General features: G+C 27.5%; 1 protein-coding gene across 1 annotated transcript in view; it reads left to right on the top strand.

Annotated features, from left to right (window-relative positions):
* Nucleotides 1-25,165, top strand: part of LOC136074134 (uncharacterized) — a 49,565-nt gene that overhangs the window by 16,934 nt on the left and 7,466 nt on the right. Inside the window, exon 4 of the mRNA XM_065786435.1 lies at nucleotides 21,297-21,347. Within this exon, the coding sequence (XP_065642507.1) occupies nucleotides 21,297-21,347 (51 nt within the window). The remainder of the gene's footprint in view (nucleotides 1-21,296; nucleotides 21,348-25,165) is intronic.

Raw genomic sequence — 25,165 nt, 5'->3', positions numbered from 1 at the left:
AAAAAAAGTTAAAATTTGCCTTATGATTTAAAAAACATACTGTTTACTGAATAATATTGAAACATTCAGACTAAAGTTCCCACCCACCCTTTTATTCATATGCCCCCTTGTATTAAGGACTCGAGAGTAACATACAATAGTGTTTCGTCTTCTAGGACTCTTCAGTAATGCAATGATTTTATGGGACTAAATCTAAGCAATAAAACTAGTAAACTGTTTTGTGCACAAACTACAGAGTAGGCAAACAGCATCCCATAAGAAGAGAGCTCTACAAAACTACAAGTTAAGGAGCCATATCTAACATTAGACAATATTGGTTCACAACACGAACATAATTGCATACATAAAGTGGCTTACGAGTGGATCAGCCCCGCACCAAAGATCGAGACAGAGCACAAACATACATGAACGAAACAAAAGCGTACATAACAAAACACAAACATAAACACATACATAAAGTGACTTTTGGGTGGATCAGCACCGCGCCAGAGGTCAAGACAGAACACAAACATACATGAGTGAAACAAAAGCATATATAACAAAACACAAAAAAATAATTTTTTTTTTTTGTTTTTTTTTTTGTTATTTCACCTCCCCAAGGCCCAGAAGGCCACTACAGATGAGGAGGCTACTTAATTGTGGTTATAACCCTCTCTCAACTCTATAACTCCGAAACACGAACCTTGACGAACAAGGCCGCTGCGCGGAGAAACAAGTTGAATTACATACATAAAGTGACTTACGAGTGAAAAATTTTAAAATGGAGTGTTTTTCCATCCGATTCAGATGTAGAACCAAAATCATTACTGTAGCAGCTTTTCTCCCTACTTTAATCAGTGACATTGCTAGCATTAGCTGAATGAAGGCGATAAATTCTTTGCTTACTTAAGAAGATATCCACAGTACAACTCTAAATATCTTCTCGTTCTTGGTAAGTAAAGTTCTGGTCATTCTCTTGTATGTTATAGAGTCCTCCATTGTTGAATGCTTCATCTTTAAACGCCGATCAGTCAGTATTACAGTCAAAATACTGAAAATGCTTTTGACGGCGGAATTACAGTCAGAAATACACATAAGTTCAATTAGAAAACAAAAGTTTTGAAACTTGACTCTATGATAAAGAAAAAATTTCTGCCACATTTCCAGTGGTGTGAGTGCAATGGTGTACTCAGTATTTATTACTAGTTTTGCAGCTTTCCATTCCGAAAGAGCCATTCTAAAATCTATTCCTATAGTCTCTAAAGGTTAAATGCTGTCCATAATTGTGGATCTAGCCAAATCATTGATTCGAATATGGGATTTAACAGCGAAATAAATCAATCGTTTATCAATGGCAAAATGATGTCCATTGCTGAATTACATAATTAAATGGCAGAACTAAGACATTACAAGTTAAGATTAGCCATGTTTCTATGCTCAATCTCAGCGAACTCTGAATTCGATTTTTAAATTCGTGGTCTTCTTTGAAATATGAAGAAACAAATTATTTGTACCATCTTTTTCATTGATTCTAAACTTTAATAAATATGAATCAATAATATCATCAATACCTTTAGTGCTTAATTTGTTTAAGCTAGCCATAGTTACATCCACTGTTTGTTTTAATTCATTTACCATTAACATTTTCTTTTCGAAAACCAAGGATAATGGAGATTAAATAACTACAAACTATACATATTAGTCTGTATTCATGCAACCGTTTGGATATCCCAGAAATCTTAGCACACATATCTGCTTTGGTGTTGCAATCCACAAGAGCGTTTTTGAAACCAACAATAAGTGAAGGCCAGTGAATTTTAATCAGCCACATTCTATTTTTTTTTTAATTGTGTTAACACTCCATTATAAATTCCAAAATTGACACTTGCTCTATCTGCTGTTGCGCTGACAAGTTTGGATTTGTAAGCTGCCGCAGTTAACAGAATATTACCTGATTCATTAAAAATGCTGTTAATAGCATTTTTAATGGCATTAGCACCCACATAACCCAAATTTTTCATATTAAGTAAAGATATGAACAATTTGGGCACATTATATAATACATAATACTTTTAATAAAACATAGTAAAATAATTATATTTATTAGTAAAAACTATGCTAAAATTATTTTTATGGACTGACACATAAAGTAAATCATTTTTATTTTACCTGATGTTTTGTCACCAAACAAGTTCACTCAATAAACGAATAATTCAACGCTCCTATGACTAAAGTATCTTTTAAAATAGCTTTTTTGTGCCTAGCACAAATCTGACACCATATTTTAACAACTAATCCATTTACTTCCGTGTACCCGTTAACTGATTCTCTCACCCAAAAAAGCAAAGTTTTTATGTTCCTAGATATTGGCTTACTAACTCTAACTAAATTTGCCATTCTTATAAACTTGTTATACTTAAAGTTACTTTTTTCTGTTTTAAATACATGAAATTAAAATGCCCACTCTCTAAACATCATCAGCGGTATTGTGAAGCAGTTCCGCTTCCTCTTCCTAAAGTATTTTTAATTTTTTTAGTTGATTTCTATCTAGTTAATTTAATTTCTACAGTAACTCAATGATTTAATCATTTCATTTGTTCATCTTATAAAGAAGAATTGTTTCAAATATGTTAAAATTTTCAAACTACGCGAAGCATAAAAAGTTATTTAAAAAATTGATTTTTTTATTTATAAAAAAATTTAGCTTAAATAAAACTAAAACTTGCGTTAGTTTTATTAGAATATTTTTAGCCAATTCAGGCCAGGGGCTATTTTTATAATGAAGGCCTTTTTTATGTGCCACAGCGTAAAAATGACTTAAAAATAAGTCTTCTTAAATATTTTGAGGTCCCTAACATTGCGGGCCCAGGGCTATAGCCCCCTCTAACCCCAACCCTTCTTAATCCAGCACTGGAAATATGACACGAGTATATAAATACAAATTTTGTTATACTTTTTGATAAATAAAAGAACGTAAAAAATGTTGCTTAATTTTATTAAAAAATTATTAAAGAGCGACATTTCGAAAATATTTGTTCTTATCGTAATTTATTTTGCTTAGGGTTTTTTTGCATTAATAGTTATTTTCTTTTCTTAGTTTTTTTTTTTTTCTTTTTGTGATTGTTTCTCATCGGTCCAATGATCTTTTTTGCGCTTTTTTTTTTTACTTAAATGTTCTCAAAACGATTAAAAAATTTAGCCAGTTTTTCCCATTTTAATATTTTTTCCATGGTGAGTAATCAAGAGCGATCGCTTCTGCTTCCAAACCAAGCCTGTAGTTGTTTTAGTTAAATGGTAGGTTGTTACGTTTTGTCAGTATATAACTGTTTGTAACTTTCCTGTCTGTGCATTATATTCAATTGTTGTTTTAAAATTGATGTTGGTTTATTATTAATCTTTGCAATGACTTCACAAATGGAGGAAAATGAAAGGTTTGTTTAACGGTAAAAGTCAAAAAAAAATATTTATTAAGAAGAAAAAAAATCAAAAACATTTTAGAAAAAAAATAAGTGTATAAACAAAAATAGAGGTTTTAAATAAATTAAAATAAAAACCAGAAAAAAATCAAAACAAATAAAAACAAAATTAGAAGAAAAAAGTCTACTAAATTTTTTCTACTACTAATATTTTATGGAAAGAAAAGAAAAAGAAAAATTTTTATTAATTTTGTACATTCTTTATATGTTGTGTATTCATATTTCATATGTTGTGTTTTCATATTTTGTATTCGTATTTTTATATGTTGTGTATTGTATATAAAACATGTTGAATTTTTTTGCGTTTTTTCTCTGTCAATTTAGTTATTGTTGCTTTTTCTATATCTTATATTTGCTTTTGTTTAACTAATCTGTGTAATGCATAATATAGGCTTTAATATTGTATGTGTTAGTGTATGTATATATTTTTTTAATATAAATTTGCCTTTATTTTGCTTTTTCATATTTTTCTTCAAAAAATTTTTTCTCTCACTCGATCATTCTGAACTGGTGTCATTAAAGTTTTTGTTTTCTCTTACATTTTTTTCTCACTCATTTTTTATTTTTTCTATTTTCTTAGCCTGGCTCCTTTAATATCTTTGTTTTGATTATTGTTTCTATTATTTCTTTTTTTTATTAGTTGTATTAATGTACTTTTTTTATTATTTCCTTGTCTTAAGGAAACTCTAAGACAAGGAAATAATAAAAGTCTAAGGTGTAACTCCACGGACTAGTTTTTAACTTTATGAGTGACACCGAACCTAACTTTGTAAATTATAATTAAATTTGTAATTTTTGATTTTATGGTTAAATAAATAGATTATTATATAATTTTCTTATTATTCTTATAATTTATAATCATTATTATTATCATTATTATTTGTAATATTAATGCTTTTTTATGGTATTCACCTTAGATTAGTTTTTAACTATATGTAAATGACCTCGATTTTTAGAACCTTTATCGAAAATATATTGATATTTTTAATTAAATGTATTGTTTGTACATTAAATTAAAAAATTTGATAACAATATTGAAAAGCGTTTTAGATCGTAACTCCAAATATATTGACTGTTAAAGAATACAAAAAAGTTATTTATCATCAGTATATTGAACATATAAGATTATCTACTAGATTTTAAGCTAGTATAAAAAAATATATTTTAAACTGTGTGTTTATTAAATTTTTTTCAAGTGCTTCAAATTTTAAAATTATCAAGGGAAAACCAAGGGTTAAAGGTGAATAGAAAATCAAGTGGAGTGATATTAAAAAAATTCAAAGTGTGTATTCAAAAAAATGCAGATCAGCTCCTACAGCTTCTGAATTTGATCATTCAAATTTTTTCTACAGTTCTGATCACAGTTTGATCTCTCTAAAACTAATATCTTATTCTTCTTCATTACCTATTATTATACCTCTTACAACTACCTTAAAGCTGACTGGGAGTCTTTCCATGAGTTTCTTTGTGATGGCCCTTGGGTAGAAATCTTTTATCTTCCTGTCGACTAATGTCCTTCTTACATAACTTCGTGGATTCAGGCTTGCATAGAATCTTTTGTTACCTCTCGACGATTCCAGGTCAAGCCTCACTCTCCTCCATGGTTTTCCTCGCATTGTGCTGCTGCGATTGCCATTTGAAACTGTTATTTCCACTTCTATCAACAAAACAATTCCCCAGAAAATAGACATCTGTTTATTACTGCTAGAAACTATTGTAAAAAGGTTTTGTCTAACATCAAAGCCCGCTATTCTCAGGTCATGAAATTTTGTATCTCATCTCAAAAATTCGGCTCTTGTGACTTCTGAAAAATCTTAAATGGTATTAATATTAAGGGCAAATCTTTAGTTCTACCTCTCTTGTATGGTTCAGACTATGTCACCTCAGCAAAAGACAAATCTTAATTGTTTTCTAAAAACTTTTTATTAATGTCATCTCTTGTTTCCACTAGTTGCTTTCTTCCTGATATTGCCAACAAACAGGTTGATCCATTGCTTGACATTCGTATCACTCCAGCTTCTGTATCTAAAGTGATTTCCTGCTGACACTCTTCTACAGCTTGTGGCCCGGACAACATTGCTGTTATAGTCTTGCAGACTTGTTCTCTGGAGCTGGCGTCTATACTTTCAAAACTATTCAACACGTGCTTATCAGTCTTGTTTTCCAGCCTGCTGGAAAGCTGCATCTGTTATCCCTATCTTCAAAAATTCTGAATAGCGATCTGATTCGTCTAACTACTGTCCCATAAGTCTTCTTCCTATCAAAAGCAAGGTTTTTGAATTTTTAATTAAACACCTAATTTCTAATCTTGAATCTACCAAATTACTTTCTGACCATCAATATGGATTTCGAACTTCTTGTTCTACAGCTGATTTGCTAACAATAATGACCAATAGGTTTTATCGTGCATTATATAAAAGTGGAGAGGTTAAGGGCATTGCTCTTGACATTTCGAAAGATTTTGATAAAGTTTGGCATGCTAGTCTTCTCCATAAGCTTTCTTTTTATGGTGTATATGGCATCATCTTTAAGATTATTGAATCCCTCTTTTCTAATCGTAGTATAAAAGTTGTCCTCGATGGACAGCACTCTTCCTCATATTCTGTTACTTCAGAGGTTCCTCGGGGTTCTATCCTTGGCCCTACATTCTTTTTAATTTATATTCACGATCTTCCAGATATTCTCACAACTAAGGTGGCATAGTTTGCTTATGATACTACCATTTATTCTTATAAAGTTTTATCAAAATGTTTTTGTATAAATGTGGCAGTTTTTCTACCTTTAAAGTGTAACAGATATAGATATTAAGTTTTTTTTTTTTTTGGGTTTTGCTATTTATGTTTGTATCAATAAAATAGAAAAAAGAACTACAATGCTACTACAATATTTTTGTAAAACTAATTAAATGTTTTGCAATGTATTTTAATGATGACATAAAAGTTTAATTGAGTTAACTAAATATACATTTTTCACTTAAAAACTTATTTTTATACTTAATTACTAAATTTTGAAGATAAAAAGTACCCATGACTCTTAAATAAATTTTTTTTTTCAAAGTTACAAAAAAGCATTTTAATTGCAAGAAGTTATCTAAAGAATGCAATAATTTAAATTTCAATTCGCCAGCACTGGTTAGAAAAGCAGTGTTGGAGAATATCAAATGGCAAATTATTGGACTGGTCAAATCATAACAACATTGAAAATAGTAAACTTATGGATGTTTCTGAATTTTGTGTTCGTAAAACAGTGAAAACCTCGGAGCTAACTGGTACTGTCCTAGCTATGCGTTGTTCTGAAAGACCTTTGTGATGCTTTGTGTCTGTGAGAAATACAGCATATTTAGAAACAGAAGAAAAAATCATTGGTTCAGCAACAAAAAGCTAGCTCAAATATTTAACCAATCCTTTTCTAATTGAAATGTAAGCAAAGAACTTGTTAGAAGAACATCAGCAAGAAAAAAGTATTGGGTCTTACATTGCAAAAAGAAACACTTTCCTGTCAATCATGGACCAAAGCAAAAGATGAAAAGTGGTGGAAAGAATGTTTGCATTAGACAGTTAAAAATTTGGTAAAAGTGATATGGAGCAATAAGTCAAATTTTAGGTTGTGAGGCGCAAAGGAAGAGATACGTAAAAAATTTGGAATTGAGAATTATTCCTAGCACTATTTACAAGCAAGTCGATAAAGGTGGTGGTGGCTTAGTTGGCATATGGGGATGTTTTTCTTACAAAAGCCTTAGTTTTAGTGAGCTGTATAATAGCCGTATTAACCAATATATCTATAAAAACACACTTTAAACGTGTTTGATTACATTGACAAGGCTATTGTATTGCAGATTTAAGCAATGCATCATCCAGTAAGTTGGGGCTTCAGAACACACAGCACATATTATAACACACTTATTTACGACAAAGATGATCAATTGGTTGAATTTGTACACTAGATCACCAGATATCAACCCAATATTTGATCATGGATCAACACTCAATTGGTAAACCATTAAATTCAATTAACTGAGCATTGGAAGTAACTTCTGAACAAGTACTGGTTTAAGGTGCCACATAAAATGTGCCTGAAATTGATCGATTCAATGCATAGAAGAGTTATTATTTTGCTATTGAGCCAAAGGAGGACACCTAAATATTAAATTTGTATTTTGTTTTTAATTTTTGTGTTCTAATTCTTTACTAGATTATCAAACTCATTTTTTGATTATATAATTATTTATTTAATATTTTTGAATTATTTTTTTAATTATCTTATCTTATTAATAATAATTACAGTTATTAGGAAAAATATGTGGTTGTTATAAAAAATTATTTTAATATGTCATCAATAAATAGAAAAAAATTTTTAAGCTTGTTTTTAAAGATCAGAAAAGTAAATAAATGTTATTATATTATAATGTTATAATTTATAAGTATATAAATGACTGTTTTATAAATAAGTAAAACAATTTCATTCCAAATATTTGGTATAAAAAGTGTAATGCAAAAGTTTTAAACTTTGTATTTTAAATTATTTCATATACAGAATTTTTATTTCTAAGTATATATTTATTAATTCTGTTCTAAGAAATAAACTCTTTAAATATAGATAAGGTTAAATCAATTTTCTAAATGTAAATAAAGCATAAAATGTTAAAAACATTAAGTTCGTAAATATTAAGTATTTTCAACCCCATAAATAATGGTTTGAATTAAGTAAAAAATCCTCATAAATTTTGAAAGTGGATCGCATGCTTTTGATGGTGATAAAGGCATTGTAACTTAAAATTTTTTGATGCTTCTGCATGGTAAATTGACATGCTATATTGGCATAAATAAATGAGAAATAAAGTTTGGATAAAGCTTTTTTGTCAAAATATGATCGAGGTTTAAATAAGACTCTGTTACTTTTAGATAATTTCTAACAAATATAGTCATTATAAGGTTTCGATGTAATGTTCTGGCTAAGAACAGCTTCTAAAAATTAAGTATGTAATGGTCTCGTTAAGTACAGCTTTTAATAATTATGTAACTAAAATCTCTTTTTATTTTAACTTAATCAATAAATACTTCAGGCTTATTTTGGAATAAGTTGCGTTTTTTAGTGGGCCACGGGAAAAAAATTCAGTTATTTTATTTGGTTTTATTAATGTTAAGAGTTAATTTGTTACATTTTAATCAAGGAGGTGTGTTTCTTAAGTTCGTCATTCATTGTAGAAAAGAATTTGGATATTTCATTGGAATAAATTAGTGTTGTTGTCAAACACATTAAGTTTGAGGTTTTATTAAAGTTATTAATATAGATTAAAATCAAATGTTAGCCCAAGATAAAACATTAAGAAACATCACAGGAAATTTTTTGAAGATGCTTATGGTTATCATTATTATTAAAAACAAATTGTTTGTGGTTTGATAAGTAACTTCGAAGCCATTTTGTAGTTGCATAGTCTATTCTGTAGTATTTTATCTTTTCAAGCAGATTTCATGGTTGACAGTATCGAAACCTTTCGAAAGGTTATATTTGAAAGTCAATAAAAACACCTAATGTAAACTGGTATTTAAAAAAGTTTCTGCAAGAAATCTCAAACTTTTTTCAAAGAAGTTTAAGATTTCTCATACAAATCGTAAACTGTTTTTGTTAATGGCATACACATATATAAGCATGTTGGTCTAGTCAGTTTTAATTAAAAATTACTGATTATGAAATATGACCATTCCATGCCATTCTAGGCGTCTTATTTTAAAGATATCTTAAACATTTTCACATTGAAATGAAAGCATTATTAGTAAAAAAGATACATAGATAAATATGCAACAACATTAGTTTGTACTATTGGTAGTTTAAACAGTTTAACTAGTTATTTTATGTATTAATAATATCACAATTAGTAACACTAACAACAACAACCCTCGGAATTAGGAAATATGAGGTTGGCAATAATTTGCCGACCTCAATCTTTTTGAGGTCGGCATCAGGTCGGCAAAAATTATTTGATACAAAGGTCTAATCATAAAACATTAAAACGAGGTTGGCAATTTTTTGCTGATCTCAAATACTTTCAGGTCGGCAGTTAGGTCAGCATTGCTGAATGCCGACCCTAATTCCGAGGGTTGGAACTACAATAACAGGGTTCTCACTCCTCCTTAAAACCTTTTTTATATTACACACACACACACACACACACACATATATATATATATATATATATATATATATATATATATATATATATATATATATATATATATATATATATATATATATATATTAAGTATATATTAATTTATAATAATTTTTCTGTTTATGTTTAAAGTTTATTAAAAAAAATAAGATTTTGTTTTTAATGTAACCATTTTCTTCTGAATTCTCCTTACTTTATCTTTCAAAAAATTGTTGTTTGTGCAAAATCTCTTTAAATATTAGAAAAATATCTCCTTAAAATCCTTACTTTTAGCCTCAGTTTTAATAGTGGGAACTCGGAATAATAATAACAATATTATCAATAGAATTTATAATAGAATAATAATAGTATACAATAATAATAACTATAATAATAATAATAATATTAATAATAATAATAATAATAATAATAGTAACAAAAGTTATAGTAATAATAATAATAATAATAATAATAATAATAATAATAATAATAATAATAACAATAATAATAATAATAATAATAATAATAATAATAACAATAATAATAATAATAGTAATAATAATAATAGTATTGGGTAATTCCATGTCAATTGAGCCAGAAAACTTCAAAAATGTCACCATACATCTCAGATTTTGCTGATTTTTATACAGTTGAGAGTATTAGTAAAACAAGAAATTTTTGAAAATTTTAGCTTCTAGCTCCAAGAGGATCCTGAAATATGATCATTTTACTTTCAACTGATCTTGGCCAGGCTCCTCTTGTCCTCACAGAATTGAGACCTTTGTTTAAAGGTTCCAAGTCACATAGCTTTAAAAATATTTGATATTTTGATTTAAAAATTTGTACCTGACTATTTTCAGGGTTGAAGAATCCAATGAAATAATCAAAAATATAAAAAAATATTTTTAAGTACCTGTAATTATCAATTTAAATAAATTTAGGCAATTTTTATTATGCCTGATTTTGATGCTCAAGAAACCCACGTGGCCTTGATGAAATAAAATAAAAAATTTTACACATTATTCTAAATTTTATGATTTTTCACAAAACATAAGAATTTTAATCTGCAAGTATATGAACTTCCATATATGGATAACGAGTCACAGGCCCCATTTTTTTGTAGCGGAATCTTGCAATACATTTTCCACTACCTTTCAGACTAGCTAGAGCTATGAAAATTTCTGTATATTTTTAGAGTCGATAAATGAGCATTTTAAAATTAAAAAAGGGCCCAAGACACTAAGGGAGACACGTGCCCCACTTTTTTGAGCAGAATCTTGAGATGGATTTTTCACTATCTTCCAGACAAGCTGCAGCTCTGAAACTTTCAGCATTTGTGTAGTTCTGATGAACATGCGTTGAAATTGTTTCAGGTCAGACGACCAGATGGTCCATGGGGCTGGGGCACCTGGGACCATGCCCCACTTTTTTCTCAAATAATTTTTTTTTTTTTTTAACACATTTATTTAAACACATTAAATTTAAGATAACTTAGAAAATATTGTATTCAAAAATTTTTATTGCATTATACTTGTTCCCTTTTACTTCATTATTTACAAAATAAAATACAAAAAAAAGTAAGTCAAGATAATGTTAAGATTAGCTTAGATGCATCGACGGTCAAAGTATAAAAATGTCCATTTGTTGTTACAGGTGCATTAATTATACAAGTTATGTTAGTAATTGGCACCCAACACTCATCTACTCTAGATGGCCAGAAAAGTTTATTAAAAGGACCGTGCGGGTGCATGAACATTACCATAACATCTTGCTCTATATTATCAATTTCATTGATCATACCAATCCAATCAAACGCATCGTATTTACACATAATGAATTCACCCAATTTCAAGGCATAAATGTTAATTTGCTGATCATTTTGAGAACTTTGAATTCCTGAAAAAGAAAAAATGCCTGTTATATGAACATCTTCACTTGTTCGTTTAAAGCTATAAGTATCTATAGATTCTGGTTTAAATTGATTATAGCTCCTAGTTCCAGGAATTGTTCTACTTAGCTCAAAACGTGTTTTCAAAGTGGTGCGCAATTCTGTCAGTCTTTCTTTTTCAATCTTGAAAAAAATAATCCCTTTAATATTGTTAGTACAGTAGTCTAACATTTTGTTACAATTCAATATCTGGTCATTTATGGGCCTTTGTAGACTTGCATTTGTAGTTAATCGTTTTACAGTGCCACCAATACCATCACATGGTGACTTACCGTGGCTTGTAGCAAAAAATGTCCACTCTGCATCAATGTCAAAATCATTTTTATGGAGACAGATATTGTAAAGGTTTTTGTGATTTTTATACTGTGCAGCACAACCATTAGAAAAATAAAGAATCTTTGAAATTTTAGGATGATATTCTTTTAAATAGTTAACTATTTGTGTTTGAATTTCATACACAAAACCAGTGTCATGCTCATTATCTTCTGACATGAAGCAAAACAATTTTTCTTCAAGTTGGTCATTATCATTTAATAAATAGAGGGCAACGGGGTGCAATGTGCATTGACTTTGGCACCAATAGTAACCTTGGATTTCATCTTGAATCACTAAAGTGAAGTTTTCTGCTAAGTCACCTAAGACAATACAGCAGTCTTTTGCTAAATTTTCCTTTTTGTTGCTTTAGATATCTTGCTTGATATTTTGCGATGTAGGAATGAGCTGTTAACTTGTTTATTGCCTCTGATAACATTAATTTGTATTCTTCCATTGTTGTTGTCTGATAGATCAATGTTGTTCTATCTGTTTTCTCCCACTGATTGAATGACACCTCCTCTTCATTGTCAATTAGTTGTGCATCCAGAAACTTCTTTAAAGAAACTATACCTGGACAGTTAGGACATCGATGAACCATGCACTCATTACTTGTCACATCACAAACAACTTTTGTCATCAGATCTTTGAAAGTACATTTTATTTGTATAGCATTGGTCAAGAGTATTGCATTTTGATGGAGGGTACATACACAAACAGAATGAGTGCCCGATGCTCCAACAATTATACACCATTTTGGTCTTAAACTGAAAAACTTAGAAAATCCAATAACTTCTTGAGGATATTTAGTTTTAAAAGAAACATAAAGTTCTTTAAGATTACATAAAATAAGGCACTTTTGCGTGTGTTGTTTTCTACTAATACTTATGTCATCTTTTTTATTAGGCTTTGTCTAGTAAATTCGTCATCATGGTATACATTGTTGACTCTATTTAATGTTATTTCTGAAAATATTTTTCCTTTCTTAGTGCCTGGAACTAAAAAAGTTCTCACTTATTTTCATTATTTGCGCACTTCTTTAATTTCGTATATAGTGACGTTGAAATATCTTGCAGCAAAATTTCTTGACCAAGACTCGGGTGTAAATGTTAACAACTGAATTTTAGTTCTTTGGTCAGAAACAATTAACTTTTCTTTTATTTCTGCTGTTAGTTTGTCTAGATCATCGCATTTACTTTTGTCAATAGTTTTCGTATGAGGAATTTTATGTTTCAGTTCTTCTTCCCTAACATTATATACTTTTGAAATATGATCTTCATACTTTGACATTGTTTTTATAACTTTACTTTTAGCAACAGATAACCGTTGATGCTTTGGAATGCTATGAAGTTTTATGGGGGATACACCTATTGTTTCTAAACTAACATTTAATGCCTCTGGTGACTTTTCAGAAGTACCACATGAAATAGATTTTTTAAGTTCACAATTATCTTGTTCATGAAATTTACTGATTATAGCATCAAAGCAGCTCCAACAAAGTTGATATCCAGACACAACATTTGGAAGATTAATTCTTAATTGTTTTGCCATGTCTAATGTTGATGCATGACTCCCTGAAATGAAAAGAACAATTTAATTTTAGTAATTACCTATCAATATGAAAATTATTTGTACTTATTTCAATATATAATGCATAACCAGATCAGCTTTTTTTCAAACTTTTATAAACTAGTAGATTTTAATTTCATTATTCAAAAAAGATTTTACAATAATTTTTTATCAACAATATTTACCTTTGATTGCTTTTCTTTTTGATTTATGCTTGTCCAATAAATTACAACATTTTGTGTGCTTCTTTTCAGAGTGTGTACCAAAAATCTTTACATGATGAAGAAAGATGTTATTGTATATAGAAGATGCAAGAGAAGAATTTATTTGGAGATCTGTTATTCCAGATCTCCAAATAAATTCTTCTCTTGCATCTTCTCTATAGCAATCAAATTTCTTTAAATCAATCTTTCTACAATAATTTAGTTTATGACAAGTATCATTTAACTTTTTCCCAAAATCACATGAATCCATTCTTACTCTAACACTAAAAACAATTAATTTAAAAATGAGAAACCAATGGTAATTAATTTAATGAAAGCAACTTAAGCAATCACCATGGTAGTACAAAACTAAACAGTGATTGATTTCTTTTATCTTACTTTGACAAAAAAAAAGTTTCCTTTTCACAAAGTTTAATTATACTCAAATTGTTAATGTTAAAAATGTTAATGATGACTTTAATAGGTAACAAATTTCTTCTATACTAGTGTAATGACAGGATGTTTTTTGTTTCTGTTAAAAACTTGCTGTTACCATTTTAGAATTAGCAAAATATATTATTCTTTTTTAATTCAAATTTTAAATTATACAAAATAAAATTCTGTTAAAACCATTACTTTAGACTGTTTTTAATCTTATACATGCAAATGAAAATTCTTATAAACATTAAGTTTCTTAAAACATTTTTAAAAGATTATTGAACATAGAATGATCAAAACCAAATAGAACAAATATAAATCACAAAAATTTGGGAAGCAATGTTATCAATGTTTCCCAAATTTTTGGAAAACATTGGTAACATTGTTAAACATATGAAATGTTTAACGCTGTTAAAAATGAAAATCTAAAAAAAAATTTGAAGACAATAGTTTTAAAGTTATCTTAAATAAGTTTAAAACAAAAAAATTTTTTTTTTGAGAAAAAAAGGGGGGCATGGTCCAAGGTGTCCCAGCCCTATGGACCATCTGGTTGTCTGACCTGAAACAATTTCAACGCATGTTCATCAGAACTACACAAATGCTGAAAGTTTCAGAGCTGCAGCTTGTCTGGAAGATAGTGAAAAATCCATCTCAAGATTCTGCTCAAAAAAGTAGGACACGTGCCTCCCTTAGTGTCTTGGGCCCTTTTTTAATTTTAAAATGCTTGTTTATCAACACTATATAAATACAGAAATTTTCATAGCTCTAGCTAGTCTGAAAGGTAGTGGAAAATGTATTGCAAGAATCTGCTACAAAAAAGTGGGGCCTGTGTCCCGTTATTCATATATGGAAATCCATATACTTACAGGTCAAAATTCTTATGTTTTGTGAAAAATCATAAAATTTAGAATAATGTGTAAAATTTTTTATTTTATTTCATCAAGGCCACGTGGGTTTCTTGAGCATCAAAATCAAGCATATTAAAAATTGCCTAAATTTATTTATATTGATAATTACAGGTACTTAAAAATATTTTTTTATATTTTTGATTACTTCATTGGATTCTTCAACCCTGAAAATAGTCAGGTACAAATTTTTAAGTCAAAATATCAAATATTTTTAAAGCTATGTGACTTGGAACCTTTAAACAAAGGTCTCAATTCTGAGAGGACAAGAGGGGCCCGGCCAAAATCAGTTGAAAGTAAAATGATCATATTTCAGGATCCTCTTGGAGCTAGAAGCTAAAATTTTCGAAAATTTCTTGTTTTACTAAGTACTCTCAACTGTATAAAAATCAGCAAAATCTGAGATGTATGGTGACATGGCCTGGCTCAATTGACATGGAATTACTCTATTACTAAATATTTAGTTAGGGTTAATATTTTTATTTTTAGGTTAGAGACTAATTTGAGAGTATGTTATTTAAAATAAAGTTATTTCCACGAACTATTTTGTTGGTTTTATTGCATTCTTAACAAAACGGTGATTCTGACATCTAATTTTAAGTTAGTGATCAAGTAAAAATGTTTAGAAATTAAATGTACAGTTCTTTAATTAAATGTATAGTTATGTATGTACCGTAATTACATGTAAATGTACATTAATTAAATGTATAGCTCGCAAACAAAGAGACTGGTTTTGCTGTATACCTTGCAATCGAAGAAACTGGTTTTGTTTTGCGTTTAAAAAATACAGGCAATTGGAGTCACAAACCAGCACATCTACAAATCATTCGCCCGAAGAAGCTCCAGGTTAGTCTTAGGCATTTTTTAATTTTGGTCATAAAAATATAATTTCTTTATCGTACAATCATAGGAAAATAGGATTTTTTTAATTTTTTATGTTTTAAACCTTAACTACAATAAACTTTTATGCAACTCATTTTATGATTATGTAATTATTTATTTAATTTTTTTGGTTTTTTTTTCTGAACTATCTTATCTTAATAATGTAAATTGGATAGCTTATGGGTTGTTTAAAAATTAAAAAAATTTATTTTTCTGACTTCTTTTAGTTGACGAAACCATGAAAAGTTCGATTAAAATTACCATCTCGATTAAACTTTTGTGCATAGCTGTGTAAAAATACAAATTGTGCATATCTGTGTAAATATGCAATATAAAGCAGGCCTGTAGCATACGTGGGGGCAGCATGAGCACTTACCTCCTATAATTTTTCAAATAAATAAATTAGAAGAATCTGACTGAAAAAATTACTAAAGAAAAAAAGGTCTTTAAAACTATTTTGGGGTAGTATTGCCCTCCCCCCTTCCTCTTTATCCTATTCCTTACCTCCCATTTGCCAATATAATTTTTGTTCCTACGGGCCTGCAAAGTAAATACATTGAGACATTTCTTTATAATAGGAAAAAGAAAGTACTAAAGTCTAACAGTTATTAAGAAAAATATGTGATAATTATTAAAAAAATATTTTAATATATTTTAATCAATAGAATAAAATTTTTGAGTTTGTTTTTATAGATCAAAAAGTATAGGGTATTTTAAAAATAAGTAAAACAATTTTGTTCCAAATATATGGTACATAAAACGTAATGCAAAATTTTTTAAACTTTGTATTTCAATTTGTTTCATATGCAAAATGTTTATTTCCAAGTATATATTTATTAATTCTTTTCAGAACAAAAAGGCCTTTAAAGATAGAAAAGGTTAAATCAATTTTCTTAATGTAAATAAAGCATAAAACGTTAAAAACATTAAGCTCGTAAATATTAGGTATTTTCAACTCCATAAATAATGGTTTGAAATAAGTAAAAGATCCTCAAAAATTATTAAGTGGATCACATTCTTATGATGGCGAAGCATGTGATCCACTTGGTAATTATTTAAAGGCATTGTAACTTACATTTCTTGGTGCTTCTCCAAGCTCCATTGACATGCTATATTGGCGTAAATAAATGAGTAATAAAGTTGTGTTAAAGGTTTTTTTGTCAAAATATGATCAAGGTTTAAATAAGACTCTTTTAAATGTTTTCTTGTAAATAAAGTCAATAAAAGGTTTCCATGTTATGTTCTTTTTAAGAACAGCTCTTAAAAATTCAGTAACAAAAGTCTCTTTTTACTTTAACTCAATCAATACTTCATGTATATTTTGGAATAAATAGGGTTTTTTAGAGGGCGACCAGAAAAGAATTCATTCAATTCATTTGGTTTTATAAATGTTAAGAGTTAGTTTGTTACATTTTAAACAAGAAGATGTGTTTCTTAAGTTTATCATTTATTGTAGAAAAGATTTTGGATACTTCATTATTTGTAAGGAATAAATTAGTGTTGTTATCAAACATGATTAAACTCATTAAGTTTGAGGCTTTATTAAAGTCATTTATATAGATTAAGAACAAATGTTGCCCTAAGATAGAACCTTCAAAAACATCACAGAAAATATTTTAATGACATTATGGTTATTGTTGTTATCGAAAACAAATTGTTTGTGGTTTGATAAGTAACTTCTAAGCCATTTTAAAGTTGCTTAGTTTATTCTGTAGTATTTTGGTTTTTCAAGCAGATTTCATAGTCAACAGTATCGAAAGCTTTTGTAAAGTCAATAAAAACACCTAATGTAAACTGTGATTTGAGAAAATTTTTGCGAGAAATCTCAAACTTTTTTTAAAGAAGTTTAAGATTTCTCAAACAATTTTTAAACTGTTTTTGTACATGGCATACACGTATATAAGCATGTTGGTCTAGTCAGTTTTAATTAAAATTTACTGATTATGAGATATGACTATGCCATTCTTATTTAATATTATTATAAACATTTTCACAATTAAATAATAGTATTATTAGTAATAAAGATGTCATAGTTAAATATACAACAACAAATTTGTAACAACATACATATACAACAACATTAGTTTGTAATATTAAAAGTATAATCAGTTTAACTAGTTATATTATGTATTAAAAATATCACAATTAGTAACAACAACAATAATAATAATAATAACAATATCAATTTATAATAATGAAATAATGAAATAATATTATATAATAATAATAAATATAACAAAAACTAAAATAGTAATAGTAATAACATTATTGTTATCATTAGATTACAATAATAATAATAATAATAATAATAATAGTAATAATAATAATAGTAACAAAAATAATAGTATTACTGAATATTTAGTTGGGGTTAGTACTTTTATTTTTAGGTTAGAGACTTATTTGAGAGTATTTTATTCAAAATACAATTTTTTCGAAGGACTAGTTTGTTGGAATTAAATAGATTTGATTCCATTTTTAAAAAAGTGGTGATTCTGACATCGAATTTTAAACTAGTGATCGAGTAAAAATGTTTACAAATTAAATATACAATTCTTTAATTAAATGTATAGTTATGTATGTGCATTATTTACATGTAAATGTACATTAATTAAACATATAGCTCGCAAGCAAAGAAACTGGTTTTGTTTTGTGTTTGAAAGAAACAGGCGATTGGAGACACAAACCAGCACATCTAAAAATCATTAACCCGAAGAAGCTCAAGGTTAGTCATGGCTAACAAAAAAGGAAGAGAGTGCATTTTGCTTGTACTCTCTTCCTTTTTTGTTTTTGTTGTTCAATTATTGCTGTGGCTGCTTTTGTTGTTCAATTATTGCTGCTGTTTCTGCAGATACATTAGGACATATGATTGACCTCAAAGCTTCTTGCATAGCTGATCTTGGTGTTTGTATTCTTGGAGATTTAGGGCTATAACATTCAGGTGTTTGATTGAGAAAGTCAATACCTGTTATTCTTCTTTCCATCTTTTCTTTACTTAATGGTGAGATACCTGTAAATTAAAAAACCGCTTTAAAATTTTTCTCGACTCATTCTTTAATGATCCAAAGACAGCTACATCTAATGGTTGTAATGAGTGTGAGCAATTTGGTGGAAGACAATAATTTGGATATGGTTGTCCATGGCCGCTTTTATAGTACCATATGTTAAATGACTTCCATGACCATCATAATGCAGGAGTATTGGTTTTTGATCTTGGTCAACAAATGGTATGAAGTGCTTGACAAACCTAAACAAAGAATGTATTTACTTCTATTAAGTCATTTGTATGTCTTCAAGAGCAACAAAGGCTATTCAGTGTAAATACATTATTAAAAAAAGGGAAAGAAAAAAAAGTTGAAAGAAAAAAATTAAAATTATAAAGTTCAAGTAAAATACCAGTTTTCAAATAGAAAGTCTTGCATCCATCCACTTGCTGTTGCACCAAAAGCACATCCTGGTGGTCCATTTTCTGCCCATTTAGAATACAGATAGCCTTCTCCCTTAAAAACAACAAATGGTGGAAGATATCTTCCATCTGCAGACACACAGAACAGCACAGAGTACATAGCTTTACCAGACGAACCAGCCAGTTCATAAGCAACTTTGCTTTTTGGATGTACAAATAGAGTATTTGTACATCCAAACATGTACTTTGTTAAGTGATTTGTGGAAAGCCCAATCTTGTGAAGATTGTATATACTACTTGGTACAATGTTATTATTATGAATCACATCAGATAAAATAGTAAAAAATTTATCTACAACTTCATGTGTTAAACTTTTAGCTCTTGAAAATGTAAGTATTTCAGGTTTGCGTAATCGAATTTTATCAACATGACGCTTCTTAAAAGAAATTATCCAATCTTTTCCAGGAATTCTATTTTTAAAAGGAGTTTTTATCCTCATTGTTGTTGCAAAATTGACCAACTAAATTACAAATGTCAAGAGAATCAAATGGAAGACCATATCTTTGACAATACTGTGCTGCAGCTACAATCATAGTTTCATCATTATCACTCAGCACATTTTTTCGACCTTCATGTTTGTTTGCATTAAATTCTTGTTATTTTATTCTTCGTCTCAATGTTTCTTCAGGAATAGAACATTCTTTAGCAGCATGATAAATAGTATTTTTTTTTTCTCACATACTAACATAATTGCTCTTTCCAAACTCTCAGCATTGTACTTGGGTTCTATTTTTTTATTATAACATCTTGGGATTTTTTAAATACTTTCTAAAGTAATATTTATGAAAAATCTGTTAAACTTTTAGTGAAATAAATTAGCATAAATCATAAAATATCACCAAAAAAATATTTTAACACCATATAGGTCTTATATAATATTTTATTTGACCTAGGTATTGTTTCATACAAATAAATACACATGTTTTTTAATATAAACTTCAAAGACATAAACTTCAAACATAAGTGTTTAATAATTCTAAAGAATTATTAACCAAAAAGTAGTCAGGTCGATGAAACTTATAGGTTTATAATGTTACTAACAACAGCTTCGATAATATAATTACATATCATAATATTATACATACATAGACCCACTTTACCCCACCTGATTATATTTCAAATTTTAAACAAACCATGTGTGTTAGTGTCTTACAGGTATACTATCCTTACATTATAGTAACTTTTCTTTCAAAATAACCTTTTGTCATACATTTATGCCTTATTTGTATATATTTTTTCTGAAGTTTAAAAACGGAGAAAAAAATGACTTTGTTTATGTATCTAGCATTTTAGCTAAAAAAGTGCCGTTTCTAACTACATAGCTAGGTTATATTTTAAAATTAATTAGCCTAATATGCTATAACAATGTGGTAAAAATTTCAACTTTATACCTAAAGCCATTATCAATATAACAGATAAATATGAATTAGACCCAGATTACCCTGTAGACCCACATTACCCCACCCTACCTTATTATAGTTATAAGTGGCCATGATAATATTTATGGTGTTAATTTTTTAATAAATTATTTTATTTTAATATTATTTTATACTTTTTGAATAGTGTTAAACCAATTAAAAATATATTCTGTTTATTTAACCAGTAGGGTTTTCCACAATGCCTTCAGTATTACCAAAAGATGCTCCGACTTCAGGTAGTTCTTAATTGAATAGTGGTATAAAGTATATTTCTTTTTATTTAAGCAAGTGGGTTTTTTTCAACGCTCTCATATTTACCAGAAGGTGCTTTGAATGCAGGTAATTCTTAATCAAATAGTGGTAAATAAAGAAAACAAACAATGAAAATAATAACAATAAAAATCACCTATATAATATAGTTATAATAATAGTTGTTGATGACGATCATAATGATTATGATTTTTAATAAATTATTTTTTTTAATATCATTTTTATACTTTGAGTTTTTGAATAGTGTTATACCAATTAAAAATAAATTTCTGTTTATTTAATCAGGTGGGTTATCCACAATGTCTTCAGTATTATCCGCAGATGATTCGAATAAAGGTAATTTTTAATTAATTAGTTGTAAATAAAGAAAACAAATACTTAAAGTAATAACAATAAGAGTTATCAAGAATATGTTAAAAAACAGGGAGAGATCTAAATGTGAAGATTGCAATGATCGTTATGATTACGTTGATTTTCATGTTAGTTTAAATATTTAATGTAAAACCAAATCATAAAACATTTGGATAAAATTACGTTTAAATATATGTTCAAAAATTAAACTTAAATTTAAACTTAACTATATTTTAATATATCTTATTTGAATTTATCAAGTGTTTTTTTTTGTCAAATAATCCAGTTTTAAGTTCTCTAAATATTTTATATTTAGAGTTCTTAAAAGTATATATGGTATGGTAAGTCTTTCAAAAACTAAAATAAAAATGTATATTTTTATGTACAGTTAAATAATTACATACAGAGGAATGTTTTTCATCGGTTAAATAAAAAGGAATAGAAACTGGAGTATTTGCATTAAATACTAATTAACATACAATATTTTTTTCTTTACTGTTCTATTGAAAAGTTATCAATCAAAAAATTTTCAAGTATTATTAATAAATTGACATTACTGGATAATATATGAAAAATTACTAAAAACGTTTTGTCAGGGTTATTCTTTAATAGCTATCAATTTTTTTATCTCGTTCTTTTAAAATAAAAAAACGAGTATAAAAAGAAACCTATACACTAAAATAGAAGATTTTCATAGTTTCAATCTTTCAATGTTTCAAAAGTTTCAATAAGGATATGTGAGCTTTACTTGAAAATAAAGCCATTTTGTTAAAAAATAAAAGTGTGTGTACTTCTGTTATAATGTTTAATATGCAGTATTTCACAGTGAAACATTATATACGTTATTTAAATTTATTTGGAAGTTGTCCAGCTAAAGAGCCATCAATTCAAGTCAAACTTTCCCAAGAAGTTTTTGTATTTTCCAATAGGAGTAAGATAATGTTTTAAAGTAGTCATACCAATCAATTGACTTTAAAACTATTAAATATTTATGGGTACATCTAAGGTGTCAATTTTTAGGCATCAAGTCATCTTATCATGTTTGTTTGTTTATTAAGTTAAGGAAATATAGAATTCAATACTCATTAATGTTTGCATTATATTAGGCCTTTTAGATTTTAGGTCTTATGTATACTTTATGCAAACACAAATTTTTTTTTTTTTTACTTTATATATTTTAGACAAATACTATTGAAAAATTTGTACATTTTTAAATACTAATATATTGTCAGCAATTTCTTAAACTCATTAAAACCTTTTAAACAAACTAGATATATTGGTTAAACAATCAATATTCATTCAAAAATAAACAAAAAACATAAAATGGTGTATTAGGATTTTACCAAATTATTTAAATTGATATAACTTAATGAATGGATATAACTTAAACCTTTTTTATCATTATGATATCATCAAACATGCAGTAATATACATGTTGTTAAGTTGTTTAATTCATTTAACATGGAACTCTTAAAACTTACATAATGATTTAATGCAAATAAGTTATCAATTAATTTAACTAAAAAAAAGTTTTAGTTAAATTTTTTTTTGCAACAAAATTCCCTTCTAACTTTTAATACTTTGTATTATTAGTCAAGCAATAAAATGAGAACACTTATTAAAGTTTCTAGGAGTACTCTTTGACATGGTCAAAATGTACATGGTCTTGACAGAGGCGTGGTGGCCCTAGAGGTTATGCGGGATTCTCGCATGGGCTTTTCACTTTTATATCTAAATATGGGCCTTTTGGCAAATTTTAATTTTTTTTTTTATTTATGTTTGCACAAATTAAATTTTATTAATCACTTGATTTAAAGTCTTCAACTTTGAGCGCAATTATATTCGTATTTTGCATAATAATATTTTAAAAACAAAGTAGATGTTTTAAGACTTATTATGATATTTTTTTAATAAGAAAAATTATGAACCCATAAACGATCGCAATGTTGACAAAATAAATTTCAAAAAGTCGGCAGACCCATATTATTGTTGGACTAATATTAACGTAATTTAAAATTTAACCCCAAAATATTTTTTTAAATGAATTAATACGCAATACAATAACTATATAGTAGTTGTATTGCGTTTTAATTCATTTAAGAAAAGTATTTTGGTGTTAAATTTTAAATTAAGTTATATATAAATAAATATCGAACTCATGTTTTGCATTTTTGTAGCGTTTCGAAACAGATATAAACTTGTTTTATAATAAATAAAGTTTTTTATTTTTATACAGTTTGTATTAATGTAAACAATTCACTCCATAATGTCATGTCCTCTGACAGATTAAAAAAAGGATGATGGCTGTGCAAAAAGTACATTTAAAGAAGATATGTTTTATGCAAACTTTGAATTATGAACTACATAAATACACAAATAAAACCTTTTAAAAATAGCGTAAAACCATATTATTTAACAAATTTATTTTAATTGAGGTGTGGAAATACCGCAAATATTTTCAAATACAATTTCATTTTACACCTTAACAATTTACTTAATTACAACACATTTTTATTACTATTAATTATAGGTAAGTTTAAAATAAATTATAAAAATTCCATAGCTTAAATTTTTTTATTTTCATTATTTTAATTTTGCTTTATTTTTGAAATGAAAAAACAATAACAGCATTTTTGGAAAAAGGATGAAATACTTTCAATTAAGTAACTGCTAAATGAAACTACGTTATAAAACTTTTATTTTTAAATTATGTCAATAACGGCACCATTTTTAGAGCGGCATTTTTGCTGATGTGAGATTATGCGAAAATGTTAAAAAAAAGTTAAAACACTGATTTAAACTAAAGCATAAACTATCTATAAAAGAATTTCTAACTTTTGATAATTTTTAATATTTGTTTTAGAAAAAAAATTATGTATAATTTTGAAAAATTTATATTGTTATACAATAAAATATGTCATTATATAGTAATAGAAAAATTAAAATCTTTGATTTTTAATTTTGTATAAGCCTATGTTCTTCAAACAATAAAATACTAATCGTATTTGCTTGTAGTAAATTGTGTCATAAGATCGCTGCATCGTATTGTTTTGAAGTTTTTTATTTTGAAGTATTACAAACAATATTAATAGTTACAAATCACAAATACAATAGTTAATAATTACAAATTACAATATTAATATTTACAAATGTATTACAAACAATAATAATAATTACAAGTGCTATTCCAATTGCTAGTTTGTATTGATGATTTATTAGAATAAAGTCAGTTATTATATATATATATATATATATATATATATATATATATATATATATATATATATATATACATATACATATTTTTTTTTGTATGGGCCTTTACATCAAGCATATATGGTAAAATACTGCATATATAGGCCTTTTAATAAAAATCCTCCATAGGCTTTTAAGAGCCACCACGCCCCTGGGTCTTGAAAGCAAAATCTCAAGTAATACTAGCCTAGTTTATATATCGAGGCTTTTTTTAAATTCAACTCGTTTAAAATTGCTACCTAAATTAGGTAAACATAGTTTGGTGTAGTCAAAACAAAATTAAAAAATCTTTCATTAACAAAAGTATGCAGGGAGAATCTGATGTAGGCCGTTTTACACACTTAAAAGAACTATTTGCAAAGCTGAATATGTCTGCTAATTTAAGATTAATCATATTTTAATTTTTATGTTCAAAATAAATACGAAAATAAAGTTAGCATTTTTAGTTCGTTCTTTATAATAATTAAACACGGACATCTAACCAGATACTCAAACAACACTAGTATTCAGAAGTTTTTTTGCTGCAACTGAGTTTTAAATATCTATTA

Source organism: Hydra vulgaris, chromosome 01 (genome assembly GCF_038396675.1).
Source record: "Hydra vulgaris chromosome 01, alternate assembly HydraT2T_AEP".
Lineage (NCBI taxonomy): Eukaryota > Metazoa > Cnidaria > Hydrozoa > Anthoathecata > Hydridae > Hydra > Hydra vulgaris.
Note: the sequence above shows the minus strand (reverse complement) of the source record. Positions and strands in the feature narration are given on the sequence as shown.